The 25,988-nt window shown below is 51.5% G+C and overlaps 1 protein-coding gene across 8 annotated transcripts in view; it reads right to left on the bottom strand.

Moving 5' to 3' along the window:
- The window catches only part of HECTD4 (HECT domain E3 ubiquitin protein ligase 4), a 211,478-nt gene that overhangs the window by 4,671 nt on the left and 180,819 nt on the right, over positions 1-25,988 (bottom strand). For 4 of the 8 annotated variants that reach the window (XM_005657322.4, XM_013990365.3, XM_005657324.4 and 1 more), the window contains exons 57-72: positions 25,755-25,960; positions 25,107-25,237; positions 24,362-24,567; positions 22,351-22,530; positions 16,703-18,009; positions 15,253-15,460; positions 11,959-12,182; positions 11,709-11,860; positions 9,476-9,582; positions 8,686-8,809; positions 6,314-6,504; positions 5,125-5,271; positions 4,265-4,384; positions 3,456-3,611; positions 1,780-1,883; positions 1,306-1,527 (exon numbers count right to left, since the gene is read on the bottom strand). In XM_005657322.4, the coding sequence (XP_005657379.1) occupies positions 1,306-1,527; positions 1,780-1,883; positions 3,456-3,611; positions 4,265-4,384; positions 5,125-5,271; positions 6,314-6,504; positions 8,686-8,809; positions 9,476-9,582; positions 11,709-11,860; positions 11,959-12,182; positions 15,253-15,460; positions 16,703-18,009; positions 22,351-22,530; positions 24,362-24,567; positions 25,107-25,237; positions 25,755-25,960 (3,785 nt within the window). Of the gene's footprint in view, positions 1-1,305; positions 1,528-1,779; positions 1,884-3,455; positions 3,612-4,264; positions 4,516-5,124; positions 5,272-6,313; positions 6,505-8,685; positions 8,810-9,475; positions 9,583-11,708; positions 11,861-11,958; positions 12,183-15,252; positions 15,461-16,702; positions 18,010-22,350; positions 22,531-24,361; positions 24,568-25,106; positions 25,238-25,754; positions 25,961-25,988 lie in introns of all 8 variants that reach the window. The other 4 variants (XM_005657323.4, XM_084995514.1, XR_014826914.1 and 1 more) reach the window with 3 other exon arrangements.

Genomic DNA, 25,988 nt, shown 5'->3' with positions numbered 1-25,988 from the left:
GGTTAACAATCTAGTGTTGCCATGAGCTGTGGTGTAGGTGGCAGACGTGGCTCGGATCCCGCATTGCTGTGGCTGTGGTGTAGGCCAGCGGCTGCAGCTCCCATTTGACCCCTAGCCTGGGAACCTCCATATGCCACGGGTGTGGCCCTAAAAAGAAAAAAAAAAAAGTTTCTCATCTGGATTGAGCTGGGGTTTCTGTCCTCAGAGGGCCCTGACTTGATTCCCCTTGTGTGAGGTATGTGGGCCACCTCTCTAGCATCGGCACCCCATTGATGGAAATTTAGGGTTCACAAGACCCTGATGAGCATGCTGGGCTACTGAGGAGAGGATAGGAACTGACCCAGCGGAAAAGCCTGCGGCTCTGGGGTGGTGATGACAGCGGGCACCCCTGACAAGTTCAAGGCGTTTCTTTCTGGTTTCTGTGCCTCCTCCTTCTCCCCTCCCCAAGATGGTTCTGTATCCCGGCTTGCCTGTCCTCCCCAGACAGAAGCCTTGGCTGGACTGTCTGCCTGGACACCAGCTTTTTTGTTTTGTTTTGTTTTCATTTGTTTATTCGGACACTATCTTAGAGGCCCTGCCAGTCTCAGGCCTCTGCTGCCACCCACAGCTCCTGAGGACTTCTCACAGCAGTGGCTGGGAACGACTCATAAATCCCCAGTCCACGGGGGGTGTCCTGCTTTGACCCTTCAGACAATTCACGTCAGCCCTGTCTGTGCTGCAACGCCCGCTGCTCGCCAGGCGCCTGGCTCAGCTGCTCCCACATGCTGGCTCCCCCAAGTGGCAGCTGTGGGGATTACAGAGAGCAGGTACTGGGGGCCCCTCAGAGGGCCTTCACGTCTGTGTCAACGGAGGCCCACCAGCTGGCACTTCCTTCAGCAGTTGTCCCCCATGGAGAGCAGCCTTCTTCAGGCCTCAGGAGAGGGAACAAGTGCTGTGTTCCCAGCGCTCTGCCTAGGTGATGCCCCAGAGCTGATCTCCTGCGCCCTTAGTGAAGCCCCGAAACGAAGCTCTTAAAAGTGAAACCAGCTCTGCGTGGAGCAGTTCCCACCCAACACCTCTGCTCCCTCTGCTGTGGGGGCCCCTTCCCCCTGTGTCCTTACGAGGTGGGGCAGATGGTAAAGGAGGGAGGCCAGGGGCTCCGGGCCCCGTGAGGCAAGCCTCGCCAGTAGATGTGCCTCATGCTCCCTCATGTTCTCTGGGAGGTCCCTGTCAGTCCCCAGGGGGGCCACAGAGGCCTAAGCAGAATGGCAGGCCACTGCTCTGGGGTCCTGCTGTCCCCTAGAAAAAAATGTGTTTTTTACTTACACTCTCAAATTTCTTGACATAATTGTAGGTGAGGATGTCTGCTTCCTGCAGGTCTTGGTCAGGGTCCAGGGGCTCCCCTACCAGCGTCTTCCAGAAGGAGGGCAGGAGGTCCAGGGGAAGAGGGACATCTGCTCGAATTGCAATTCCCAGCAACTGGCCCAGGAAGTGCAGCAGCTGCTCCTCCCCGTAGGTGATGGGGCTTGGGGTCAGGATGTACTTCCCCTGAAAGTGGAGGCACGCGTGAGCTGACCCACCTGTGCCTCTACTGGCCCCAGGAACATGTGTCCCAGGCTCACGTGACCCATGGCAGGCAGGAGGGAACCACTGCAAAGGGAGGCCCTGCCCAGACCAGGAAGGCTGGTGAAGCACCAAGCTGACGAGGCCATGCACCTGGCGAGCCACTGCTCCCAGGGAGCTGACTGCCGGGGGGGCGGGGGGAACACTAGCCGCAGCTGCCGGGGCCTGGTGTCTTACCTTGTTCTTGTTGACGGCGGAGCTGGGGCACAGCAGGAGGAGGGACAGTGAGGAGCTCTGCAGCTCTTTGCACACCTGCCACAGGAAGTGGCGGAAGGAACCGCCTACACGATAGACAGGGACCCATCAGCCTTCCCTGCCTGTAGGCCCTGTCCCCATCAGGAACGTCAGCGCCTCTGCCCCCCACCCCTGACCCAGGCTTCAGTGGCCTAGAAAGAGAACTCGCTGAGGGCTGGGAGAACACAGAGCCACTGATGAGCTGGGCGATTCCTGGGAATCACGTTCCTGCTGGAGCCAGCCTCAGCCCCTCATCTCCCAAAGGCGGGCAGTGACTGTCCCGACCTCCAGGCTGGTTTCAGGGATTGAGTGAGATCAAAGGCAGGCCCTATGTGGGACACCTATCACAGTTGCAAGTTGACAATGATGCTGAGGGCTTGTAGGACCCATGTTTGCCTCCTGTGCTGGGCTGGAAGCAGGGCTCCATTTCACTCAGAACTGTGTCCAGCCAAGCCCGGGACCTCAGTGTGCATTCAGTGTGTGTATAACTACACGGATGGATGCATGACACAGGCGAAGGGCAGTGGGCAGTGATCGACTCCTCTCCTGCTGCCACTCCAAACCTGCCTTTGGGTTTTTGGCAAAACTCTTCTCTATGGCTGGGGCTCCCTTGCTCTCCCCTGTGCATCCCCATTGGTGTCCTGAGGCATGAGAACAGCTGTGCACATACCGCTTGGTCAGACCCACGGGGAGGACTTGGCTGGGGAGATGTCAGGGCTTGGCCTTCACTCGGTTCCAGGAGAAAAGCAGGAGACTCTTGTCTCCTGAAGCCATCAAGGGCTGGGCTTTGGAACTGGACAGACCTGGGTTTGAACCCCAGTGAGCCCCCTGACCCTGGGAAAGCTACTTAACTTTGTGGAGCCCCAGTTTCCCCATCTGCAAAGCGGGACAGAGCTGGTGTCATTAGGAGCGTTAAGGTGTTGAGCCTGGTGTCTCAGTGAACAGAGCTATTCTCTGAGGTGTGCCCAGAGGCCGCATGATGAGGGCGGGATGGGAGACAGAGCAGCCCCAACAGTGTTCTCAGCCCGGTGCGGCTACCGGAAGAGGAACTTTCTTCCCCCATCCAGCGTGAGAGGATTTTCTGAGTGTCTGGGCTAATCTGACTGAAAGGATCCCCAGGGAACGTTTTCTGAGTGGCCATTCCTCATCCCTGCAGCGTGAGATGTCAGAAGGTGCCATTTTGATCACAGGCTCCTCAAACCCCTGTCTCTCATGGGGCACATACAAGATTTTATCTCAACCCCTCAGCCAGGGGGGTCTTCCTGGAAAAGAAGTCCAGTCCACGGTGAGGGCATCTCTCCCAGGTCCACTCGGCAAGAAACGCACCCCTAGCATTGACCACAGCCTGGAAGGTGCTGCGCTGAAGTCACCGACCAGCAGGGGGCGCGAGATCCCCAGGGAACAGGGCAAGTCTGAGGGGCTGGGTTTGGGGAGCCTGGACAGAGGGTCACTCTAGGGCAGACCTGGCTTCTGGGCAGAGCGCGATAATAAGGGTGGGGCTCTACTGTTGCTAATGGGTAAGATCTTTAGGCTAAAAATTACCCCAGAAATTTTTACTTTCTGAACACAGCCTCCATCCTGAACTGGCTGAAAGAGGCCCCGGCGGGGCCGCCACTTACTGGTGCCGTGGACCTCCTCCCCAGTGAAGCGGATGTTGAAGGCATAGGTGGGGTCACCGCCACTCGCCAGTTTGACGCAAAGCTGGGAAGATGGCACCGAGGCCAGCTGCCTGGCCGCCTGGCAGAAGTAGGAGTTTTCAGAGGCTCTGATCTCCCCTGGAAGAGAGAGATGAAGAGCTGAAACCTTCGGGGCGCCTCTCACCTCCCAGCCCCGCCCCCCCCTCCCCTCACCCAGCCCAGCTCCTGCCTGCTCTCTGCTCCTGGAACATCTTTGGATCTTTCCTGCCTCTGCCTGTGGGTCCCTCAAGGGGCCCACCCTCCCTGTTCTCCGGGGATCGCCCCCCCCATCCTTCCGTGAGTCTGGGTGAGCCTCCCACCTCAGCGGGCTCCTCTCATTCGCCCTCCTGACGTCTGTCTGCACAGGCCGTGGCAAAGACTCCAGCTGCCTTCCCAGTATCCAGCTTCCCCTCTTTGGGGCCAGAGCCCTGATTTTAGCAGCTGCAGGGCCAGAAGAAAGCCCACTCTCTCGCCCTGCCCCCCGCGGAGGCGTGGCCTGTGCCGCTGCCCCTCCCCCTCCCCCCCCCCCCCCCCCCCCCGCTGCTCGGCAAGGGGCGCTGTGGAATGACTGGAAGCGGGAAGCCAAACAATGGGACGATGGGACACACGGCAGGACAACAGGAGTGGCAGCACCCACGAGGGACAGCCAGAGCTGCCCTGGACTGCCCTCTTCTACAGGCTTCTAATGTGAGAGAAATCAACTAGTTTAAGCACCACTGCCTGCATTTTCTGGCTTGTGTAGCTAATCTCACCTCCTACGATCTCCAGAGGGTCCAGAGTGATCTCTGGCGCCGCGTGGTCAGCCGTCCTCTGCACAGTGGCGTTCAGCACTCGATTCATGACCGTCACCTTCGTGTCATAAAAGATCAGCCCTGATGGAGGAATGTGGGAGAGAGGCTGGGATGGGGCGGCTTCTCTTCCTTCCTGGTCACCCTGAGGCCCAGAGGAGGCCACGCTGTCCCCTGTGGGTCCATCCGGTCTCTCCTGGAGCAGCCGCTGGCCCCTGGGGTGAGGGTTGGGGGGATGGGACATGCCACTGGAGGGAGAGTCATTTTACCCAAACATGAGCACAGAATGAAACCACTGGATCCTGTCACACCTGGAGACACCTGGCTTCCAGGAATACAAACCCAAATCCACAAAAAACGAGGTTTTGCTGTGGCAGTTTCTGGAACAGCCAAAACTAAAAACCACCGAGGTGTGTTATCAGTAAGGATATGGCACCTGCACTCTGGACAGTAAGGCAGGGAGGCTCTGTGCCGCTGGACATGCAGGGACCTGCAAAGCAGGGCCGTGGAACAGAATGTACAACAGGATACCCAGTTTTTGATGAACAAAAAAATGGAAAAATGTGTGTCTATTGTATGTGAACAGAGAAGTCTGGAAGGACAGACTCATTTGTCTGGTCGTCTCCAGGATTCAGGGATGTGGGGAACAGCCCGCGAGTCAAAGCTTTAACTTTATACATCTCTAAATAGTCTCAAAGCTCTGTTAGGTACATTTATTTTTTCGAAGCACATTTTTTTTCAGAGCATAACTAAAGTAACTGCTCTTGGGTAGAACCTCTGCTCCAGGTTGGGTGTGGGGATGTCTGGGAGGCCCGGACACCAACCTTTGGCCTCCTGCAGCAGGGCGGCGATGCTGTGGGTGTACATGGGTGTCTGGCGCAGCTCCACCAGCGGCAGGAAGAAGGTCTCTAGCGTGGTGTTCAGGGACTGCAGCAGGGCGAAGCGCAGGCGCAGGCTCTCGATGGGCATGTCTGTGGGGCATGAGGGGAGGTCAGGTGGGGCTCAGCACGGCATCCCCACGTGCAAGCAGCTCAGGAGGCCAGGTCACAGGGAGGGCCCCAGAGTGGGCACTTCAAGTGGAACGAGGCTCGTGTGTGTGTGTGTGCGCGCGCGTGCGCGTGCTTTTTTAGGGGTGCACCCATGGCATATGGAGGTTCTCAGGCAGGGGTCAAATCAGAGCTGCAGCTGCTGCCTACACCACAGCCACAGCCATGCAGGATCCGAGCCACGTCTGCAACCTAAACTGCAGCTCACAGCAACATCGGATCCTTAATCCACTGAGTGAGGCCAGGGATCGAACCCGCAACCTCATGGCTCCTAGTCGGATTTGTTTCTGCTGCGCTACGTAGGACAGGAACTCCCCTCCTGTGGTGGGTTTTATCCCTGGGACCCAGAGAGGCTGATCGTGAGGGAGCAGGGACCCCACTTCCCTGAGGCTGTGCTGAGTGGAAGCAATGGATGAGGCCTGGACTCCTAAGGAATTCAAGGGTCCACTCAGCCGGACTCTAGGGCTATGCCAGTGCTTTGCATATGCAGGGCTTTGTACCAAATTATTTTTAACTTTTAATCCTGAAATAATTACAGGCTTATAGAAAGTTGCAGAAAAGGCACAAAGAGTCCTGTATCTTCCACTCAGCTTCCCCCATGTGATATCGTACATCAGAACTGGGAAACTGACACTGGCTCCTGACTTGACCTGCCCGCCCTCACACACATCTCTTCTCCAAACATGAGAGCAACGCTGGGAGCATTTTTTGCCTAAATTCACCATCTGCTCTTGGCTGGGTTGCGATGAGCACATCATAAGGCCTCATACACATTAATTTGGCCACAATCACAGCTTCTTGTCTTTCTCCTTTTTATCCACCTGATCCAGGGCAGGTGTTCCTAAGGATTTACTGAATGGATGTGTAAAGGGCACCCGGTCCTTCTAAACACCCTGCCCCATAGTGGGGCGGCCCCCACAGGGCAGCCCAGGGAGGGTCCCTGAAAGGCATCCCTGGGGTCACGTACTCAAGAGACAGGCCACCCTGGGGTCGGCAGCGTCTGCGGGGTCCAGATACACCTCGTGGGGATGCAGCCGTGCAGGCGTGATGGCCAAGTGGCGGCACAGCCGGTTGATGTACTGCACGAGCGCCACGTCCATCTCCAGAGTCCACTTCCTGGAGGCCTTATGTGCGTGCCGGACGTCGATGCAGGCGCACCTGGGGTGGGGAGAGGCAAGGTGGGGTGGCGCCGGGGACCGCTGGGCTCCTCTAGAGCCAGGTCGCAGCTCCCAGAGGTGGTTCATAGGGCAGCCTCGTCTCCCAGGGCTTGCCTGGTGCTCAGCCAAGATGCTGACTGCAGGGGACCAGAGACAGGAGAGCTCCTTTCACAAGGGACAGGCCAAGCAGGCTGGGGGATGGCAAAGGGCTCCCTCTTGTCCGTGGGAAGCAGGGTTTTAGCAGTAAAGATGGGGCTCTGGAGTCCTTGGGTGAGAATAGGCTATAAAGCACACCTACTTCCTGAGCCTCAGTTTCTTCATCTATCAAATGGAGCTGGCCATAGCACGGCCTCACGCCAAGAGGATGCCTGTGGTGCACAGGGCACATTGCCCAGCACTTTCTGAGGGCACAGCAAGTGCCAGCTGCTGGTGCTGCTCTAGCCATCATCCTTTACCCAGGTCCCCACCCCAGGGTTCACCTACAGAGCTGCCTGAACAGGCAGGCAGAGCTGCGTCTGGAGGGCTGCAGCACTGGATGTAAAGTACTCACCCCGAACAATGGGCTGCTAGGCAGCCACTAAGGTCCTCTGGTGGAACGGTACTGAATGATGTGGAAAAATGAGAAAAGCCAACTGATTTCACTCTACAGTATTGAAAAAAACCTACTCTCAGAAAAATGCTGGGAGAGTGTTTACTCCAACATTTCAAAGTGATTACCACTGGGCACAGAAGCACTAGAAGTCTCCTTTGCATTTGTATAAACGGCAGGAAGCTTTTATTGAGTGTGTATGTCCTTCCTCCACAAACTGTATTATTAACCCAAGAAGGGCAGGTACGGGGTGGGGGGTGGAGGGGTCGGAGAACAAGTGCCTCTAGTTCCAGAGCCCATGGCACTTCGAGTGGCCCACACGCCGCAGGGCGTATCACACCTATCTTGGGGGGACCTATCTTGGGGGGGGGCTGGCGCCAGGCTCTCCACCACAGGCCACCTCTGTCCTACCCAAGAAGAGCTCCGAGAGACCTAGTCTCCTTCAGAAGGGGATCCCCTCTGTGGGGAGGGCCCCCTCACAGCCCCTTCCAGTGGCCCCATAACTCACGTGAATGATCCCTTCCAGCTGTTATTTTTAGTGTGTCACCTTGGAACTAGTTTGCAGTCCAATTTGTTCCCTTCTCATTTAGAATGCAATTTCTCATTTAAAAGAGGTGATTCTACTTTTAACAAAACCCCTCAAAGTCATGTCTCTCACTGCTTTCTAAAACCAGTCAGAGAACTTGGTTCAGCCACCACGATCCAAGGCCCATCTGGGCAGCGACTCTGAGCCTTCAATGAAGGTACAAAATGCTGGTGCCAAGCAGTAAACAATTTCTCAACTCTGAGAATGAGGCTTCAAAAAAGGCACGCTTCTGGCAGCAGTTCCTTTTCTGAGGACCAGTGCATCTTGCTGGGGAGAGCTAGAGGGAGGGGCAGGGAGGTTTCTTTTGGCCTGCTTGGGATTCACTTACAGCTAGAAAGGGGGAAGCATGTTTGTTTGGCCCTGGAGGCTGGGTGACCAGTGACCTTGTCATCCTCCTGCCTGGAAGGGAGAGAGGGTAGTGAAGACTGGGAGAGAAAGAGCAACTCCAAACAAAACAGACTCTTTGGAGGAAGAAATTATCCTTGTTAAGGACTGAAGAAATGCCCCCTTCCTGCTAATTCATATGCTGAAGCTCTAACCCCCAATGTGACTGTATTCAGAGACCGGGCCTTTAAAAAGCTAATTAGGTTAGAGAAGGTCATAGGATGGGGCCCCAATCCGATAGGGCTGGCGTCCTCATAAGCAGAGGTTGAGACACTAGGGCCACAGGAACACAGAGGAAAGGCTGAGTGAACACTCAGCAGGAAGGTGGACATCCACAAGCCAAGGAGCCCTCCGGAAAAACCACCCCGTTGACATCCTGATCTTGGACTTCCAGCCTCCAGAACTGTGAGACGGTGAACTTCTGCCGTCTGGAACATGGTTTGTTTTCAAATGGGTTAGAATACCCGCTTTAACAATGATGAAAAATTAGAAAATAACTCAATAGGCATTAAGAACAGGCTAGACAGAATGGCTACCCAGGACGTAATTTCCCAGGGGTGCACCTAATGGCCGAGAACAATTTTCACACAAGATATCTGCTGGGCTAAGAGACAACCTCTTACCTCTCAAAATGAAGATCGTAACCACAGGATAAAATCGCCCTCCAGACACTACGGATGTCTTGCTTGGCCCGGTCAATAACAAACTTGTGAAATCCTTCCAAGGTCAGGTACTTTTCCTCAGGGACTGATGGGAAAATGGTCAGTGTCAGGAATCTGGAGGGAGGTGGCCTCACCACAAGCTCTCCTCATACCCTCTCTTTTGGGACCCTGTTCATCCAACTCCCCTTCAGTCTCCCATCGTCATCACTCCAGGGTCTGTTAATAAGCCGTCTTCCCCCACTGCTCAAGGACACGCATATCCCCTGACCAGACCGGGCCTCTGAGCTGCAGCCTCACATCATTGGGCTGGTCACCAAGTGGTGCAGCACTCGCCCACAGTCCTGTCTTTCCAGCATCTTAGAAACAGTCCTGACTTAGTAAACAATTTTTGTGATAATGAGAATGGCTTTCTCCAACTCTGCTTGGGCCTTTAGGAAAGTAGCTCCAAGGCCTCAGGTAAGTACCTTCTGGAAGACAATTTCTGAGCAGATTTCCAATCTTTACTTTCAGTCATAATCATCTATTCTTCCCTGAGGCATGTGGAATTTCTTGGAGATGATATTTTGACCTCAGCAGAGCTGGCGGCCAGGAAGATCTCCTGTGTCTTGGGCAGGGCTGCCCTGCCTGAACTACAACCCGAGGGAGCCAGGCGGTCAGGGGAAAAGCAAAGGGGCTGGTTCCCAGGCTGGGCTGCCTGTCTCCAGGCTGGAAGCAGCCCTGAGCCTGCATCAGGCCCAAGGTGCTGATTCACCTTCTTGTTTTTTGGTGGGTGACTTCTCTGGGTCCTTTTCGTCTGGCTTGCTCTTTTCCGGTGACTTTGGCTTCACAGTGGGCTTCTTCTCACTCAAGGCAGTCCTGCTGTGGACCAAAGTGCTGGAATCAGAACTCCTCATGCCTAACCTCCTCCTGGTGGAGGGAATGCAGACCCTCACCAGGCACTAGCTTACCTTTCCCCAACTATGGCTGATGGTTCAGATAGGGCTGCAGTCAAGATCAGCTTTGTTCTTTTTTTTTTTTTTTTTTTTTTTTTTTGGTTTTCAGGACCTTGCCTGTGGCATATGGAGGTTCCCAGGCTAGGACTCGAGTCAGAGCTGCAGCTGCCAGCCTATGCCACAGCAATGCAGGATCCGAGCCATATCTGCAACCTACACTGACTGCATCCTTAACCCACTGAGCAAGGCCAGGGATCGAACTTGCGTCTTCATGGATACTAGTTAGGTTTATTACCGCTGAGCCACAGTAGGAACTTCCAAGATCAGCTTTGTTCTGATTAAGTTTCCTGGGCAAATTATGAGGATAAACTGATGTTTTAAAATGTGAAAAAATCTCGTAGAGACACTTTTCAAACTTACTCTTTCTACATACTTCAGAACTGTACTGCCCAAGAAGTAGGCACTTACCAGATGTAGCTACTTAAGTTTAAAGTAAAACTATAAGTTCAGTGACTTGGTGGTAACTGCCTCATTTCCAGGGCTCAGTAGCCACATGTGGCTAGTGGCTACTATGATGAACAGCAGACAGAGAGATAGCAGATTTCCATCATCACAGAAAGTTCTATGGGACAGTACTGACTTAAAAGCACCATTTATATAAATTAATAAAAAATGGAGTTTCTGTCGTGGCTCAGTGGGTAATGAACCCAATTAGCAACGATGAGGACTTGGGTTCGATCCCTGGCCTCGCTCAGAGGGTTAAGGATCTGGCATTGCCGTGAGCTGTGGTGTAGGTCACAGATGCAGCTTGGATCCTGCACTGCTGTGGCTGTGGTGTAGGCCGGAGGCTACAGGTCCGACTGGACCCCTGGCCTGGGAACCTCCATATGCCTCAAGTGCAGCCCTAAAAAGACAAAAAAATAATTAATAAAAAGACACTTCTTTCTCTAATTATTTAAACAATTCCTCTAGAGACTCCTGCTAGATAATACTTCGCTATCTGAATTTCAACTGTGAGTACTTGAGAGTTACATATTTTTTAAGCTTGCATCTAAAGAAAATTCTATTAAATATGCGCACATATCCACATATGGAATGTCACACAGTTATTAAAAAAAAGTAATGGGGAAGTTTTTGGGCCTTTTTTTTTGCTTTTTAGGGCCTCACCATGGCATATGGAAGTTGCCAGGCTAGGGGTCAAATTGGAGCTGCAGCTGCAGGTCTACGCCACAGCCACAGCAAGGCCAGATCTGAGCTGTGTCTGGGACCTACACCACAGCTCACAGCAATGCTGGATCTTTAATCCACTGAGCGAGGCCAGGGATCGAACCCACATCCTCATGGAATCTAGTCCGGTTCGTTAACCCCTGAGCTATGAGGGGAACTTCAGGAGGAAGAGATCATCTCCAACAAAGAAACAGCAAGATACAGCCATTTTGTACATTTCCTGATATCTGGGTGCGCATACATTGGCTCATGCACACACACAAGAGTTCTGAAAGGCTATGTAAGTGACACTGGCAGCCTCAGGGAGGGGACTCGGGAGGCTTAAGGATGGCGAGGAAGAGCAGTGGCTTTTCCCTGGATATGCTTTTGAATATTCTACTATTTTAGCCATTTAAAATGTAAGAAAATAATACATATGCACAAACAAAATGTTATGTACTTAAAAGTTTAATGGAGTTGCCATGTGTGGGGCAATTCTGTTTTCTTCACTGTATATATATATGTACTTCACAGTCTTTCCACAACAACTACACATTATGAGTGTGGGTCAAAGAAGTTAGACTTTTAAAAAACTTCTGTACACTTCAGATTTTTTATTAATTCAGACCGGTCTGCTTTCTAGTCTGCACCATCCAGATTTTATTACTCTTGTGTATAAAATGGAACATTCTCTTCCGGTTGAGGAAGCCAAGGATGGAAAGGACCCGGGCAGCAGAGCAGAGCAGAGCAGGGATGTCCGTCTCCCCAGAGGTGCCAATAGCCTCCCAGGAATGCTAGGAGGTGCCCATGGCCCCTGCCCGCACCCCCTTCCGAGCCATGGCCCACCTGACGCTGTTGAGCACAGCCTTGTCCTTGGCAGGCGGCTTGGTGATGGGCCGCTTGGTGCTCACCACCTTCCCTGGGTGCTGCTCCTTCCCAGCCTTGCTGTACTTGCTCTTGTCGAACTTGGGCTTCGGCACGCCGTACTTCCTCAGGATCTGCGGAGCACCAGAGTGGGGGTAGGGGGAGGAAGCTCAGGCTCAGCCTGGGGTGCACCCGAGGCCCAGCGCAGGCAAGGCAGGGATGGGGTGGCTACCTGGGTGAGCTGGTCCTCCAGCACCTTTTTAGGGGGCCGGACATTGGTGAAGAAGAGGTGGAGGAGGTTGCCTGGTGTCTGGGAGTTGATCTGCTCTTTGCTAAGATAAATGTCAGACACTTTGATGGGCTTTGCTGGCGTCAGGCTCAGCATCTGCTCTGAGTGGGCGCAGCTCTTAAATATCTCCGTCAGCACCTCTCTGGCCCCGGGCACCAGCTTCTCACCTTTACAGAATGGAGGGAGGGCAAACAATTCTGCTGTGAACCTGCTACATCAGGATGAGCCTGCAGCATGATTTATTTTTTATCAACCATTCTGTTTTTGAACATGAGTAATGGGTGGTTAATGGCAATGATGAGCTGTTTACCCGGTTTCCCCTTTCTGGACGCACACCTGTTACTCACCCAGCCTCCTCTGCTGTGAGGTGTGGCCCCGTGATGTGGCTCACGGGCCCCTCCTGGGCCAGTCTGCTCTCTTCTGTGCTGGACCCCTCCACTGGCTGCGTGGAGATGACAAGCCCCGAGGAATGGCAGACCTCAGGGCTCATCCAGGACTCTTACATGTGCAAGAAATAAACTTGCACTGGGTTTGAGCCACCATACTGTAGGGTCTCTTTATTATGGAGGCTGAACCTCCCTTAACTTCAGCAACCTGTGACGGACAGTCCCCAAGGAACAAGAGGACATAGAGGCTTCAATCTGCTTCAGTGCCAAGTACAAGTTGTTCGACAAGTTAGTACTAGAGGACCCACTTCAAAACTGGCACAACCAGCAGGTGGAAAAAAAAGTTCTCTTAGATACTAGAAAACTGTCCATGAGCGTGAGAAAAAAAAGATGTATTTTTTTAGTTCCCAAACAAGTGCTCCAGAAGGCGCTCTCAGCTGTCCTATAGGGCCAGTCAGGGCCCATCTGTAGGTTCCACTTGGCCAAGGTCCCCCCCTCCCCCGCCCCCCACACCCCTGGGAGACAGCCTGACTTCCTCTTCAGGCCCTCACCTCACCTTGCTCCTCAGCCTCGCTCTCTGGGGCTTGATGCTCCAGAGCCCCATCTAGCTCAGGCCAGGCTTGGGGAACCAGATGGCCTCCCGGGCATCTGGGCTGAGGGTGAGAAGACAGATGGGTGGAAGATAGATCCTCAACTCAAAGAATCTCAAGCGAAATGCCTGTGGCTGTTAACATGGCAAAGATGTTATCAAAAGACTGAGTACCTTATGTGGAAGCCTTGACTGTAACATAATCAGGAACTAGAACTAAAGGCAGATTACAGCATGAAGGGACCGGGGAAGCATTCATTAGGGCAGAAAAAGACTTCAGGGTCCCCACAGATGCTAACGAGCCACCGCCACGTGCGCAGCTAAGAGCTAAAGGGGCCAAATACTCTCTGATAAAGGAGCTTATCAGAAACCAGGGTAAGGAGAGTGAGGCAGCCTCTCAGGTGCTCAAAATTAATACAAAATACCCATGATGAGGAGTTCTCACTGTGGCGCAACAGGATTGGCGGCGTCTCTGCAGCGCCAGGTTGCAACTTTTATCCCTGGCCCGGGAACTCCATATGCCTCGGGGTGCCCAAAAAGGAAACCCCCCCCCCCAACCAAAACCACAACTACGATGAGCAGAATATTAAAAGTACTGTGCTGAGGAGCTCCCATCCTGGCTCAGTGGAAATGACTCTGACTAGCATCCAAGAGGACACAGATTCTATCCCTGGTCTTGCTCAGTGGGTTAAGGAACTGTGCTGCCCTGAACTGTGGTGTAGGTTGCAGACTCGGCTTGGATCCAGCATTGCTATGGCTGTGGCGTAGGCCAGCAGCTACAGCTCTAATTCGACCCCTAGCCTGGGAACCTCCATGTGCCGTGGGTGCAGCCCTAAAAAGACAAAAAAAAGAAGTACTGTGCTGAGCCATATTAAAGCCTGATGCAAAAGGAAAAAAATCAGTAATACTGATCCTGTCTTTATTTAAGATTTTAATAGTTTGTTCACCATGGCTATTTTGCATTAATTTGATTTTCATAAATACTGTACTCAAATATTATTTATCTCAATTACTGAGTTTTTTTGGAGCCCCGTTAAATTTTGTGGCCTCACTTACCTCAGTTTGGTCCCAGGCCTGAGGGGACATTTCAAAATTTCATGACTGGGGGATAATAATTCGAAACAACAACAAAACCCACTGAATATTACATTTCTGTCCTCAAAAAACATAAAACAAAATGAACTCAACTCTTATTATGAAATTTCAAACAGTATTAAGTATTTAGAAAAAAGGATATAAATTAAAAATTTTGAGACTGATACAAAATAAAAATGACAATGCAAAGAACTGTAAGTTATATTAAAAAAAAAAAAAAGAAAAGAAAACTTGCTTCCACTTCTGAAGTGAAGCTGGGGGTGAGCTCTTGGCTTCAGGATCTGCCAGACCCAGCTCTGAGGGGCCTCAATGGATCCTGGGCCTGGGGGAACAATGACAGCAGGGAAGCCGGACAGGGCCTCTCCACAGAGGAGCCACGAGAGTGACAAAGTGGGGCTTTGTGAAAAAGGAAGTGGAACTGTTTCTTTCCCAAGAATTTGTTTTAAAGGGTGAGGCATTAGCTGTCCTCAAGCATGTGACTAAATGGTTACCAGCAATGTACTTGGGACATGCTGGCTCCAGAAGCAGAACAAAATAAATAATACGCTTGAACAAGGGGACACCTGACTAGACAAAAAGACGAAAATGACTTGAATGCAAGCCCATGCTCAAGGCTGACGCAGGCTGTGGCACAGCCATTCCTGGTGGTCTCCTGGCTGGCTGAAAATAGCAGGCTTGCGGCAGGGCCTGCCCCACAGGCCTTCAGAGCCCACACAGCTCTCCTGGGAGAGGGCAGGGTTGGGCTCTTTACCTAACCCCCTGAATCATGTCTCAAATCTGTGACATGCCCAGAGCTCCCCTGTAGAGTGAGATGTTAAAAACAGGGAAAATCGGGCATGGACGGGGTATAACTTCTGCTAGGTTTTTCTTCCCCCTGATTTTTATGGCCATACCTGCAGTATATGGAAGTTCCCAGGCTATGGGTTGAATCGGAGCTGTAGCCACAGCCACACCAAATCTGAACTGCGTCTGTGACTTACACCACAGCTCATGGCAACGCTGGAACCTTAACCCACTGAACAAGGCCAAGGATTGAACCAGGATCCATGAATACTAGTCAGATTCTTAACCCGCTGAGCTACAATAGGAACACCATCATTTTTTTTTCTATAAATTTAAATCTTCTCAAAAAAAATCTCTTAATTAAAAAAAAAATCTATAACCCACCTTTAATTGACTTATCATTGAAATAATCTTCTAACCCTGGGCTCCCCTGTGTATCAAACAAACTCTGATTTACTACAGACACAGTGAGGATCTCTTCCGTTGACATTTCCATCAGTTCGTCTTCACCATCCAAACTTGACAAACCAATCAAGTCATTATTGTTAAATAAACTTGCTCGAATTTTCTCGATTTTGGCTCGGGATCTTATCTGTGTGAACAAAGAAAAGGGTCAGGACTTGAGGGGAGAGACCAGTGATGCAACAAGTACAACCTTTCTTCCCTTCCTGCCCATTTGGGAAACCCTCTAGCATTGTGAGTGTGGCCTCCCTGGTCAAGTCCCTCTCATGTGCCAAGAGCGGTAACTTGCAGGAGAGCAACCCCACTGGACATCTCTGTCACTAAACCCTGGCCAGGTTTGAGGTTTTACCCAAACGCCCAGGAAGTAAAGCCCATGCTTGGCTCCAAGAAAATCCCCAGACAGAAGGTGAACAGATAAGTGATTCTATAGAGGGAGGCCAACCACCGGATGCTTGAGCTCTTTTTTCAGAGCACGGGGGTGGAGAGCAAGGCGGTGTGGAGCTCTCTTCTAGTGCCCTCCTCCCCACTTCCATTAAGGGGGAGGATCTTTTAAAAAAAATTTTTTTAATTTAGTTTATTTACAATGTTCTGTCAATTTCTGCTGTACATCAAAGTGATTCAGTCATACATATACATACATACCTTTTCTCATATTATCTTCCATCATGGTCCATCCCAGGAGACTGGATAGAGTCCCCTGTGCTGTACAGCTGGATCTCATTGCTTATCCATTTTAAATGGAATAGTTTGCATCTACTACCCCACACTCCCAGTCCATCCCACCCCCTGGGAGGATGGTTTTTACTCCCTGCCTGACTCCCATTACACAGGGTACAGGAAGACACAGGATGCAGGATTTCTAAACAAGGAGGCCCAAGAAACACATGGGATTTTGGAGAGAAAATGTAACCTGGCAACATGCACGTCATCTGAAACTCAGAGAATGGCAGGCCAGTTCTCATACTGCTCAGTGAGGGTCCCTCCTGCCAATGGCAATGGTTAAAACAAGCCAAGGCCACTTAACAAGATGCTGCTGGGGCTTGAGCTGGCAAGCACTCAATAAAGCCACCCATCAGGCAAGGTCAGCTCCTGGAGCGCTTCTGGCTGCCTCCCTCCCTCCCATGCTCAGCAACCAACTGTATCACTTCCTGACCTCAGAATTGCCATCATGCTCAGAGAAGGGACCTCAAACACAGATCATCAATATGATAAATCACTGCTGTTTCCAAGAGCTGCCTCAGGGAGGCCCCAGAGTGCCCCCAACATCACCTATTAGTTGGTCCCCTGGACAGAGTAGCAGCAGGTTTAAAGAGGCCTGGGGGATTCTAACTGCTCATAACTTCAGCGGTTGCCAAGGCATGAGCGCGCTTACCTCCACGACTGCAAAGCCTTTTATAGGGCGCGCTGCGAGGGGCTGGTTGTCCAGGGACGTGACTGTGTACATAGAGCCCATGTCCAACACCGAGGCTGTCTCCGCATTGTCCAGTGGCTCCCCCAGGCTCCCCAGGCTGCCCAGGCTGCCAGTGCTGCACAGGGAAATGTCCAGGCTCTCCTGGCTGGACACTACGTGGGGCTCCAACAAGCCCGCAGGGATGGGCAGCTCGAGGCCTGAGGGCAGCGGTTCTGCAGAGAGGTCGCTGACCGTCTGTGAGATGCCCTGGGAGCTGCAGATGGAGGCCTGGCTGGTGGATGCGGAGGCACTGATGCTCATGGCGGGGGTCAGGCTGCTGGACGTGCTGACCTCCAAGCTGTCTGTGTTGGGGAAACCGAGGGTCTTCTCCGCCTCAGCTTTGCCATCACCACCCTCCGCCTTGTCTTTTGGCTTTTTAGGGTCTTCATCTTGCAGGGGGATGTATATCTCGTCCTTGAAGACCCCGCCATGGGCGTTGCAGGCCTTGCGGATGGCACCTCTGACGATGCCCTCGTCCAGGTGGGTGGGGATGCCGGAGATCACCAGCAAGCGGCTGTGGGCGGTGGGACCCACCAGGGCCTGGCAGGCATCGGCGATCGCATCGCTGGTCACACCCAGCCCCTGCGGGTCCTTCCTGGTGAGGTGCCGGAGGATGATGAGCAAGGTCAGGGCGCGATGGAACCACAGCATGTCCTCGGGCTTGCTGCCCCCAATGCTCAGCACGGCGGGGTCCGATTCCACTGAGCGAGAGGACTGGCGCTTCCCGGAGGAGGAGGCCTTTTCTCGCTTCATCTTGACTTTCTTTCTCTTGGACAGGAGGCTGGGGCTCTGTGGTGTCTGTCCTGGGGAAGAAGACGAGGAGGATGACGAGTCGCTGAGGTTGGGGGCAGTCGCTGACGTCACCCCGCTGGTGGTGACACTCATGTTGGTAGGCAGGGTCACTTCGGCCACCGCCAGGCAACCTTCCATGAGCGCATGAAAATACGTAGAGAACCTGCCCTGGTCGGTGGCCGCTGCTGCCCCTGAGCTCCCACATGCGCTGCCTGAGACCCAGCTCTGGGTCTCCTCATCATACAGCTTGTGCAGCTCCGACTGCAGGGCCATCAGCATGGCCAGACAGGGGTTCAGCTGGAGGGCGATGGACGAGGACAGGCCGGCAGGGTGCTTTCTCTGCTCCAGGCCATGCACCGTGCGCAGGAGCTCTGCCAGGAGGTGGAAGACCAGTTCCTTCACACAGGCTGCCATGTCTGTGGTCCAGAGGAAGTTTCCTGAGGCAAATGGAAAAGCAATAATACTGAAAAAACTATCTCTTATGCAGAGCTTACTATGTGCCAGGCACTTCAATGGCATCAGCCCTCCCAGTGACCATGGGAAACAGATATTACATTCTTTGCCCCCAACTCACAGATGAAAAAATAGAGGCTGGAAGGGCAGAAGGACTCACATAGCTACCACACCATCTCACAGGGGAGAGCCAGGCAGGCTGGCCCCAGAGCCGATGGCCTTAATCCCTGAACCTCATGACTGCATGGAGCCAGCAGCTAAAGCTCAGACCAGGAAGTCATTATTTTCTTTTTCATAAGGTCATCAAGCATGTTGGTGATGAATCATTAGAACAATGTTTCCTGGAACATTCCTTCGTGGCGCAGAGGAAATGAATCCAATGAGTATCCATAAGGATGCGGGTTCGATCCCTGGCCTCGATCAGTGGGTTAAGGATCCAGTATTGCCACGAGCTGTGGTGTAGGTCACAGATGTGGATTGCAGCTCATGTTACTGTTGCTGTGGGGTAGGCTGGCAGCTATAGCTCTGATTCAACCCCTGGCCTGGGAACTTCCACATGCCACTGGTGCAGCCCTACAAAGCAAAAACAAACAGACAAATCTCAGAAAAAGAGAGAAAGAATAATGTCCTGAACCACGGGATGCTTACTCTTGGGGTCATACAATCCAATTTTACCAGGGAGCTCAGAAACACACACAGAAAAACTATGCCTTTTAAACTCCTCTTTCAGTCCTGATTTTGTCAACAGGAAAGCCTCATTGTGGGGCAAGAATTTATTTATTTATTTATTTTTATTTTATTTTATTTTTTAGCTTTTTAGGGCTATGGAAGTTTCCAGGCATATGGAAGTTCCCAGGACAGGGGTTGAATCAGAGCTATAGCCACAGCCACAGCAACACCAGATCCAAGCGGCATCTGCAACCTACACCATGGCTCATGGCAATGCCAGATCCAACCTACTAATTGAGGCCAGGGATCAAACCCACAGCCTCATGGATACTAGTCAGATTCATTACTGCTGAGCCACAATGGGAACTCTAAGAGTATTTTTAATAGAGAATAGGCCAGAGACCCAGAGCCTTTGATGAGAAACAGTATTTAGCCAAAATTTCTTAACAGTAACTGCTTATCTTTTTATTTTTAAATTTATGTTATTTTATTTTGGCCATGGTGTGCAGTAGCTTGATGTGGGACCTGTTTCCAGACCAGAGACTGAACCTGGGCCACAGTGGTAAAATGCTGAATCCTAACTGCTAGATCACCAAGGAACTCTCTCATCTTTACTGATTTATTTTTAGGGCCACACCTGTGGCATATGGAAGTTTCTGGGGTGGGGGTACAATCCGAGGTGGTCTACGCCACAGCTTGTGGCAACGCTGGATCCTTAACCTACGGAGGAAGGCCAGGAATCAAATTTGCATCCTCATGGATAGTATATCATTTGGTTCTTATCCTGCTGAGCCACAACAGGAACTCCCTCGTCCTTTTATTTTTATAGTTATCTTCCAGTTATGGCAAAGGACACTAATTTTCCATTGAAAGTAGCAATGTAAAGTTTCCTCTAAAATTAAAGTTTAAAAAAGGAGAAAGGACTTGACTGCCATAAAAATAAATCAGTAAACACTGAAAGGGATGATTCACAGACATGGCAGAAATCACATGAAGGTGGCATGAGAATGACTGAAGTTTAGGAAATACTGTCTAGAACAATGGTGGGCTATGCATTTGTGTCCAGGTCCCCGTCATGCCAGATGCGTGTCTTACATCCACAGTCACATTGTGGCCAGGGTCCAAGCAGCCAGGTCTGGCTGACTTACCGAGAATCCAGATTAAGCATAGTTCCTACAAAGGAGGGGACGAGGTTGACCACTCTCAGGGCTGATGCTATTTTCGATCATTCTTTTTTTTTGCTATTTCTTTGGGCCGCTCCTGCGGCATATGGAGGTTCCCAGGCTAGGGGTCGAATTGGAGCTGCAGCCCCCGGCCTTCGCCAGAGCCACAGCAACGCTGGATCCGAGCCGCGTCTGCAACCTACACCACAGCTCATGGCAACGCTGGATCGTTAACCCACTGAGCAAGGGCAGGGACCGAACCCGCAACCTCATGGTTCCTAGTCGGATTCGTTAACCACTGCGCCACGAAGGGAACTCCTATTTTCGATCATTCTAATTGGAGATGAACTCATGGCTGTCACGGACATGGGTGCCCATGCAGCCACCCACAGGGGAGAAGTGGCAACAGGGTGGGTCCAGGGCCATGCATTTAGGTGCTCATGTTTCCTTCTCTGGTGCCCTTCCTCTGCCACTGGACATTTACAGAAGAGGAGTCTTCTCCACCCAAACTGCAAATGATGGCCTGTGAACTGAGCCGGCCTCAGACATTTCGTTTCCCACAGACAGTGGTTCCCTGTTCACTCCCTGCCCCTGGTGTGTTTTAAAGAACATGAATTGGTCAACATTTGAAAATTGGGACATTCACATCAATATCTAGATTCACGGCTTTTCTTGTAATAAAAAGTCATAGAATCTGGCAGGACTGGGACCACATTCTTATGAAGCAAATGAGTAGCAGGCTGAGGGGCTGCTTGACAGGGCATGTGCCCTCCAGCTCACTGACGGTCTGATGCCACCTTCCTCTCCAATTTCTCTCAGGTACATCACATGCCTGACCCCTGAGGGCATCAGAGTTTGCTACATGGTTTTCCCTCCAACATTTTATTATGGAAAAATACAATACAGAAAAGGTAAACGCCATCTACAGTAAATATCCATATGCTCACTACCCAGATTCTACCATTAACGTCCTGCTGTGTCTGCTTTACTATGCATCTACCCCTCTATTCAGCCACAGACTCATCTTAGCTTTTTTTTTTTTTGGCAAAACACCCATGGTGTGTGGAAGTTCTGGGGCCAGAGACAGAACTTGCACCACAGCAGTGACCTGGGCCACTGCAGCAACAATGCCGGATACCCAACCGGCTGCCCTACAAGGGAGCTCATATGGAAGGTCCCAGGCTAGGGGTTGAATTGGCGCTGCAGCCACCAGCCTACACCATAGCCATAGCAATGCAGGATCTGAGCCACATCTGCGACCTACACCACAGCTTATGGCAATACCAGATCCTTAACCCACTGAGCAAGGCCAGGGATCGAACTCTCATCCTCATGGATCCTAGTCAGGTTCGTTAACTGCTGAGCCATGAAGGGAACTCTCATGATCTTAGTTTTTTTTTTTTTTTTTTTTTTGTCTTTTTGCTATTTCTTGGGCCGCTCCCGCGGCATATGGAGGTTCCCAGGCTAGGGGTCCAATCGGAGCTGTAGTCTCCGGCCTACGCCAGAGCCACAGCAACGCTGGATCCGAGCCGCGTCTGCAACCTACACCACAGCTCATGGCAACGCTGGATCGTTAACCCACTGAGCAAGGGCAGGGACCGAACCCGCGACCTCATGGTTCCTAGTCAGATTCGTTAACCACTGCACCACGATGGGAACTCCCTGATCTTAGTTTTTGATTTCAAAATAAGTTGCAGACATTGGTATGTTTTAGGTCAAGCAGACCTATCCTTAACTAAAGTTCAATATTTAGAGAATTTGAGATAATTTACATATGCTAAATTCACAATTCTTAAGTTTACTGTTCCATGAGTTTTGCCAAAATGCAATCTTTTTTTTTTTTCTTTTTTTTCTTTTTTGTCTTTTTGCCTTTTCTAGGGCCACTTCCCGCAGCATATGGAGGTTCCCAGGCTAGGCGTCTAATTGGAGCTATAGTTGCTGCCGTTTGCTACAGCCACAGCAATGCCAGATCCAAGCCACATCTGCCACCCATGCCACAGCTCACGGCAACGCCAGATCCTTAACCCACTGAGCAAGGCCAGGGATCAAACCCGCAACCTCATGGTTCCTAGTCAGATTCGTTAACCACTGCACCACAACGGGAACTCCCAAAATGCAACCTCTCTTTAACCCTTCAGGAGCTGGGAGATCATAATGCTTGACTCTGATGTCGTTCACTTCCATGCCACATTTCACCTTCAAAGTCACAATAATGGCATATAGTTGTGTTCTAAAGTAAAGTATGATAAAATTAATCTTTTCCTGGTTAGCTGCTACCCCTCAAAATAATGGAAATACCCAGCAAATCATGGATTTGGAAGTCTAGGCTACCCTTTTCACGCCTCCCCCAAGCCCACTTCAAATGACAGCACGCTGATGACAGCTATCTCCACTTGGCTACTATGGCTGCCCCTAAGGCCCTCTGGTAAGCGCCTTCCTCTGGCCCCCAGCAGGCTACTCCAGCCCCTGATCCTGAGGGAAGGCAGGCCTCACCCAGCAGCTCCACCACTTGCAGGAGGACAGACGTCGGGATGGTGTCAGGCTCATCTTCGGCTCTCCCTTCACCGTCCTCTGACCTCCAGGACAGCAGCTGCTCTGCGAAGGCCATAGCCAGCGGGAACTCCAGAGGCAGAGAGTGTAACACCAGCACGGCTCCGGGAGGAGGAGACACCCCTAAAAGAAGGGCCAGGAAGAGAGCTCATAACTGGCAGCAGCTGATGGAAACAAGCCTATGAAAAAGACCTGCCAGAGGTGCGCAGAGAAACAGGGCCAGAAAGCCTGCCCATTGGTGCTGGCGGTGAGAGGAAACCTAACTCTCCACACTCCAGACAGCAGCTGCAGACACGGGAAGAGCAGAGGATGTCCTCCAAGGAGTCCATTTGTTGGTGTGACAACAGGACAAAGGGCAGAAGCGGGGACAAGGAAGGATAAACATGCCCCCATGAACTGGCATGGAAATAGTAAGACAGACTTGAAAAGATGCCTCACTGGAACTGTCCCAGCCTGGTAAAGAAAGAACCAGCCCTCTAATGCAGCAGCAATCACACAGGTGCCATCAGCTTATCACAGGTTTACAGAGTGGACCAGCAGGGGGCGCCAGACTTCAGGTTCTACCAGGACCCCAGGGCTGTGTTTCTCCTTTACTGCCTGAACCTGACTGAAGCCGCCCATGGTGAGAGAAGAAAGGCCCTGATCCCCCTCACACCCTGCACTGCACACCAACCCCCTCCACAAGCACTGGTCAGACGTAAGCTGGGTATCCGGGCTCTCTGGCCAAGTTAGGAGGAACTGTGTTGACCGGCCTGAACTCTGGGGTGAATGTTTATTTGGGAAATGACAGGTAAGACAGAGATCCTCTGTGGTTTTTTGGTTTGTTTTTTGTCTTTTTGCCTTTTCTAGGGCCGCTCCCATGGCACATGGAGGTTCCCAGGCTAGGGGTCTAATCGGAGCTGAAGCCGCTGGCCTATGCCACACGGGATCCAAGCCGTGTCTGCAACCTACACCACAGCTCACGGCAACGCCGGATCCTTAACCCACTGAGCAAGGCCAGGGAACGAACCTGCAACCTCCTGGTTCCTAGATGGATTCGTTAACCACTGCGCCACGACGGGAACTCCAGAGATCCTCTGTGTTTAGTATAAAGTTTTAAAAACAGTGTAGGCAAAATATGATAAAAAAAAATAGGCTAATAAAAGATCATAAAATTTTTTAGCACTGACCAAATCACTTAAGAAATATCCTTTCATTTTATTCCCTAAAGATGCAATGTTTCCAAACTGCGGCTGTGAAGCCAAGGCCCAGTGTTGGCTAATGTTTCAAATACATGCTTATAATTGTAGCAAAGCTGTGTCTGCCTTCCCTGTCCAATACGCCAAAAGCGGGCAGTGGAAGTCTGAGACCATGTTTTTTTTTTTCTGTGTGTTGACTCAGAAGCAGGGTCAGCTCGCCCCGGTAGAGACAGCAGATAGTCAGCGACAGCTACAGGATCCACAGCGATGGAGCCCTCACCAAGCCCAAAGGTGCAAGGGCTTAACCAAGGATGCCAGGGAGACAAGACCTCCTGGGCTTCCCAGCCAGGCCATCAGGCTTTGTTTACCATTTACTCCAGAAGTGGATGATCACTGAGGCCGCTGCCCCAGGAAGCCACATTACACTCGAGAGAATTCAGTTTTAATGAGAACTTAGGAAGGACAGCTGGGATTATTACAGCTAAATGATGAGACGGCTCTGTGCAGTCAATCTGAATAGTGTGTATCCCAGCACACACTTGTGAAAAGAAATCCCCACTGGAGTTTGGGCAGCATCTGCCAGGCCTCCCCCAGGCAGGAAAGGGGGAACTTTTAATCCACTCTGTCTGAAATCCACAGCCTGAAGCAGTCCTATTCTTTACCCATAGGAGCCTAGAACACAGCAAGGTAGAAAACCCTTTCACTTTTCACAAAGAAGGACAGCAGAGAATGACTTCGAGCTGTGCTGATTACCATGCGCTAATTCAGAAACTTACCCAGTTTGATGTGGACTTTGTCTGTGGAGAGGATCACAGAAGGGTATTGGTTGGTGGTAGGCGGTGGCGTGAGCCCCGTGTTGGCCGGAGACGCGTCCCGTGGGTAACAGACAGCTTCAATGAGGTTTAGCTGGCCATTTCGCTTCACTTTGTGGCCCAGCCCGTACACGAGCACCCGCGCCCACGGAGCCTTGTATAACGAGGAACTGAGGAAGAGGGGAGAGTGTGAGATGAGTGCAAGCACATCAACAGATACTTTGTTGTGAGAAGGGGGCTGAGTGAGAACCGGGCATGCATAAGTCACCTCCGCCACTCTTTATAAAGACTAATTTCCAAAACAGAACTACAGAAAGAATTGTAAATCTTTTGTTTTGTCTTTTTTAGGGCCGCACCTGATGCATATGGAGGTTCCAAGGCTAGGGGTCTAATCAGAGCTGTAGCCACTGGCCTATGCCAGAGCAACGCAGGGATCCAAGCCGAATCTGCAACCTACACCACAGCTCACGGCAATGCCGGATCCCTAACCACTGAGCAAGGCCAGGGATCAAACTTGCAACCTCATGCTTCCTAGTCGGATTCGTTAACCACTGAGCTACGACAGGAACTCCAGGAATTGTAAATCATTTTTGAATATAGTATGCACTGAAGAATAAAAGCAATGCAGTTTTTTTCTTTTATAAATTTCACCAGAATCTGTTTCACTTTTCTCTCTCTGTCACCATCTTCCAGAACATGGGCAACTTACTCTTTGCGGAATCCAGACTGACTTTCTTTGCAAGATACCACAACGAAAGCCGCCCCGGGAAAATTAACATCCATGTTGACTTTGGACTCAGAAATTGGGAACTCTTCGGAGGGGAACTGCTCTGGTGCTGTCTGCAGAGACATTTAACAAGGAAAGCCACAGGTCAAACAGAAGACAGCATTTCATTTTCCCATCTATCAGGGAAAGGAGAGCCGATGCACACAGTGTAACAGGAGCAGGAGGACAAACAAGCCTTGGAAGTAAGGGACACCATGGATGGCACAAAGAAGGAGAGCTGGGAAGAAAAGGACATGGTGGCTGGATGGGGGCTTGGGGAAGCAAGTGTCATATTTTTTCCTTTTTTTTTTTTTTTTTTAAGGGCTGCACCTGTGGCATATGGAGGTTCCCAGGCTAGGAGTTGAATTGGAGCTGTACCCTGCTGACCTACACCACAGCTCACAGCAATGCCAGATCCTTAACCCACTGAGCAAGGCCAGGAATCAGACTTGCGTCCTCATGGATACAGTCAAATTTATTTTTGCTGAGCCACCACGGGAACTCCGCAAGTGTCATTTTCAACCACCCAATAAGATATCCAATTAACATCTGAAACCCCACTTCAGGGACACCAGAGCTTTGGACTTTTACCTGCAGGAAAGAGCAGATCTGTTTTGTCAGCTCCAAAAGGCTCTCCTCACCCTGGTGCAGGGTCCGTGTGATGGCCACATTGAGCCACTCTCTCACTGTCTGGGAGCTGCCCTGGTAGAAGAGGTCTGTGGCTGAGCAGTTCTGGGAATGGATGCAGTGCTGCAGGGACTGTGCCAGGAGGATGGAGCTGGAGCTGATGGTGCCGTCTGGGGACAAGAAAGAAAACACCAGCTG

The sequence above is a fragment of the Sus scrofa genome, chromosome 14, assembly GCF_054392235.1.
Source record: "Sus scrofa isolate SSC_HxYL_T2T_F1_AM1 chromosome 14, Sscrofa_HxYL_maternal_Yorkshire_Landrace_v2.0, whole genome shotgun sequence".
Taxonomy (NCBI): domain Eukaryota; kingdom Metazoa; phylum Chordata; class Mammalia; order Artiodactyla; family Suidae; genus Sus; species Sus scrofa.
The sequence above is the reverse complement of the archived record's forward strand: the minus strand, read 5'-3'. Positions and strand labels throughout refer to the sequence as shown.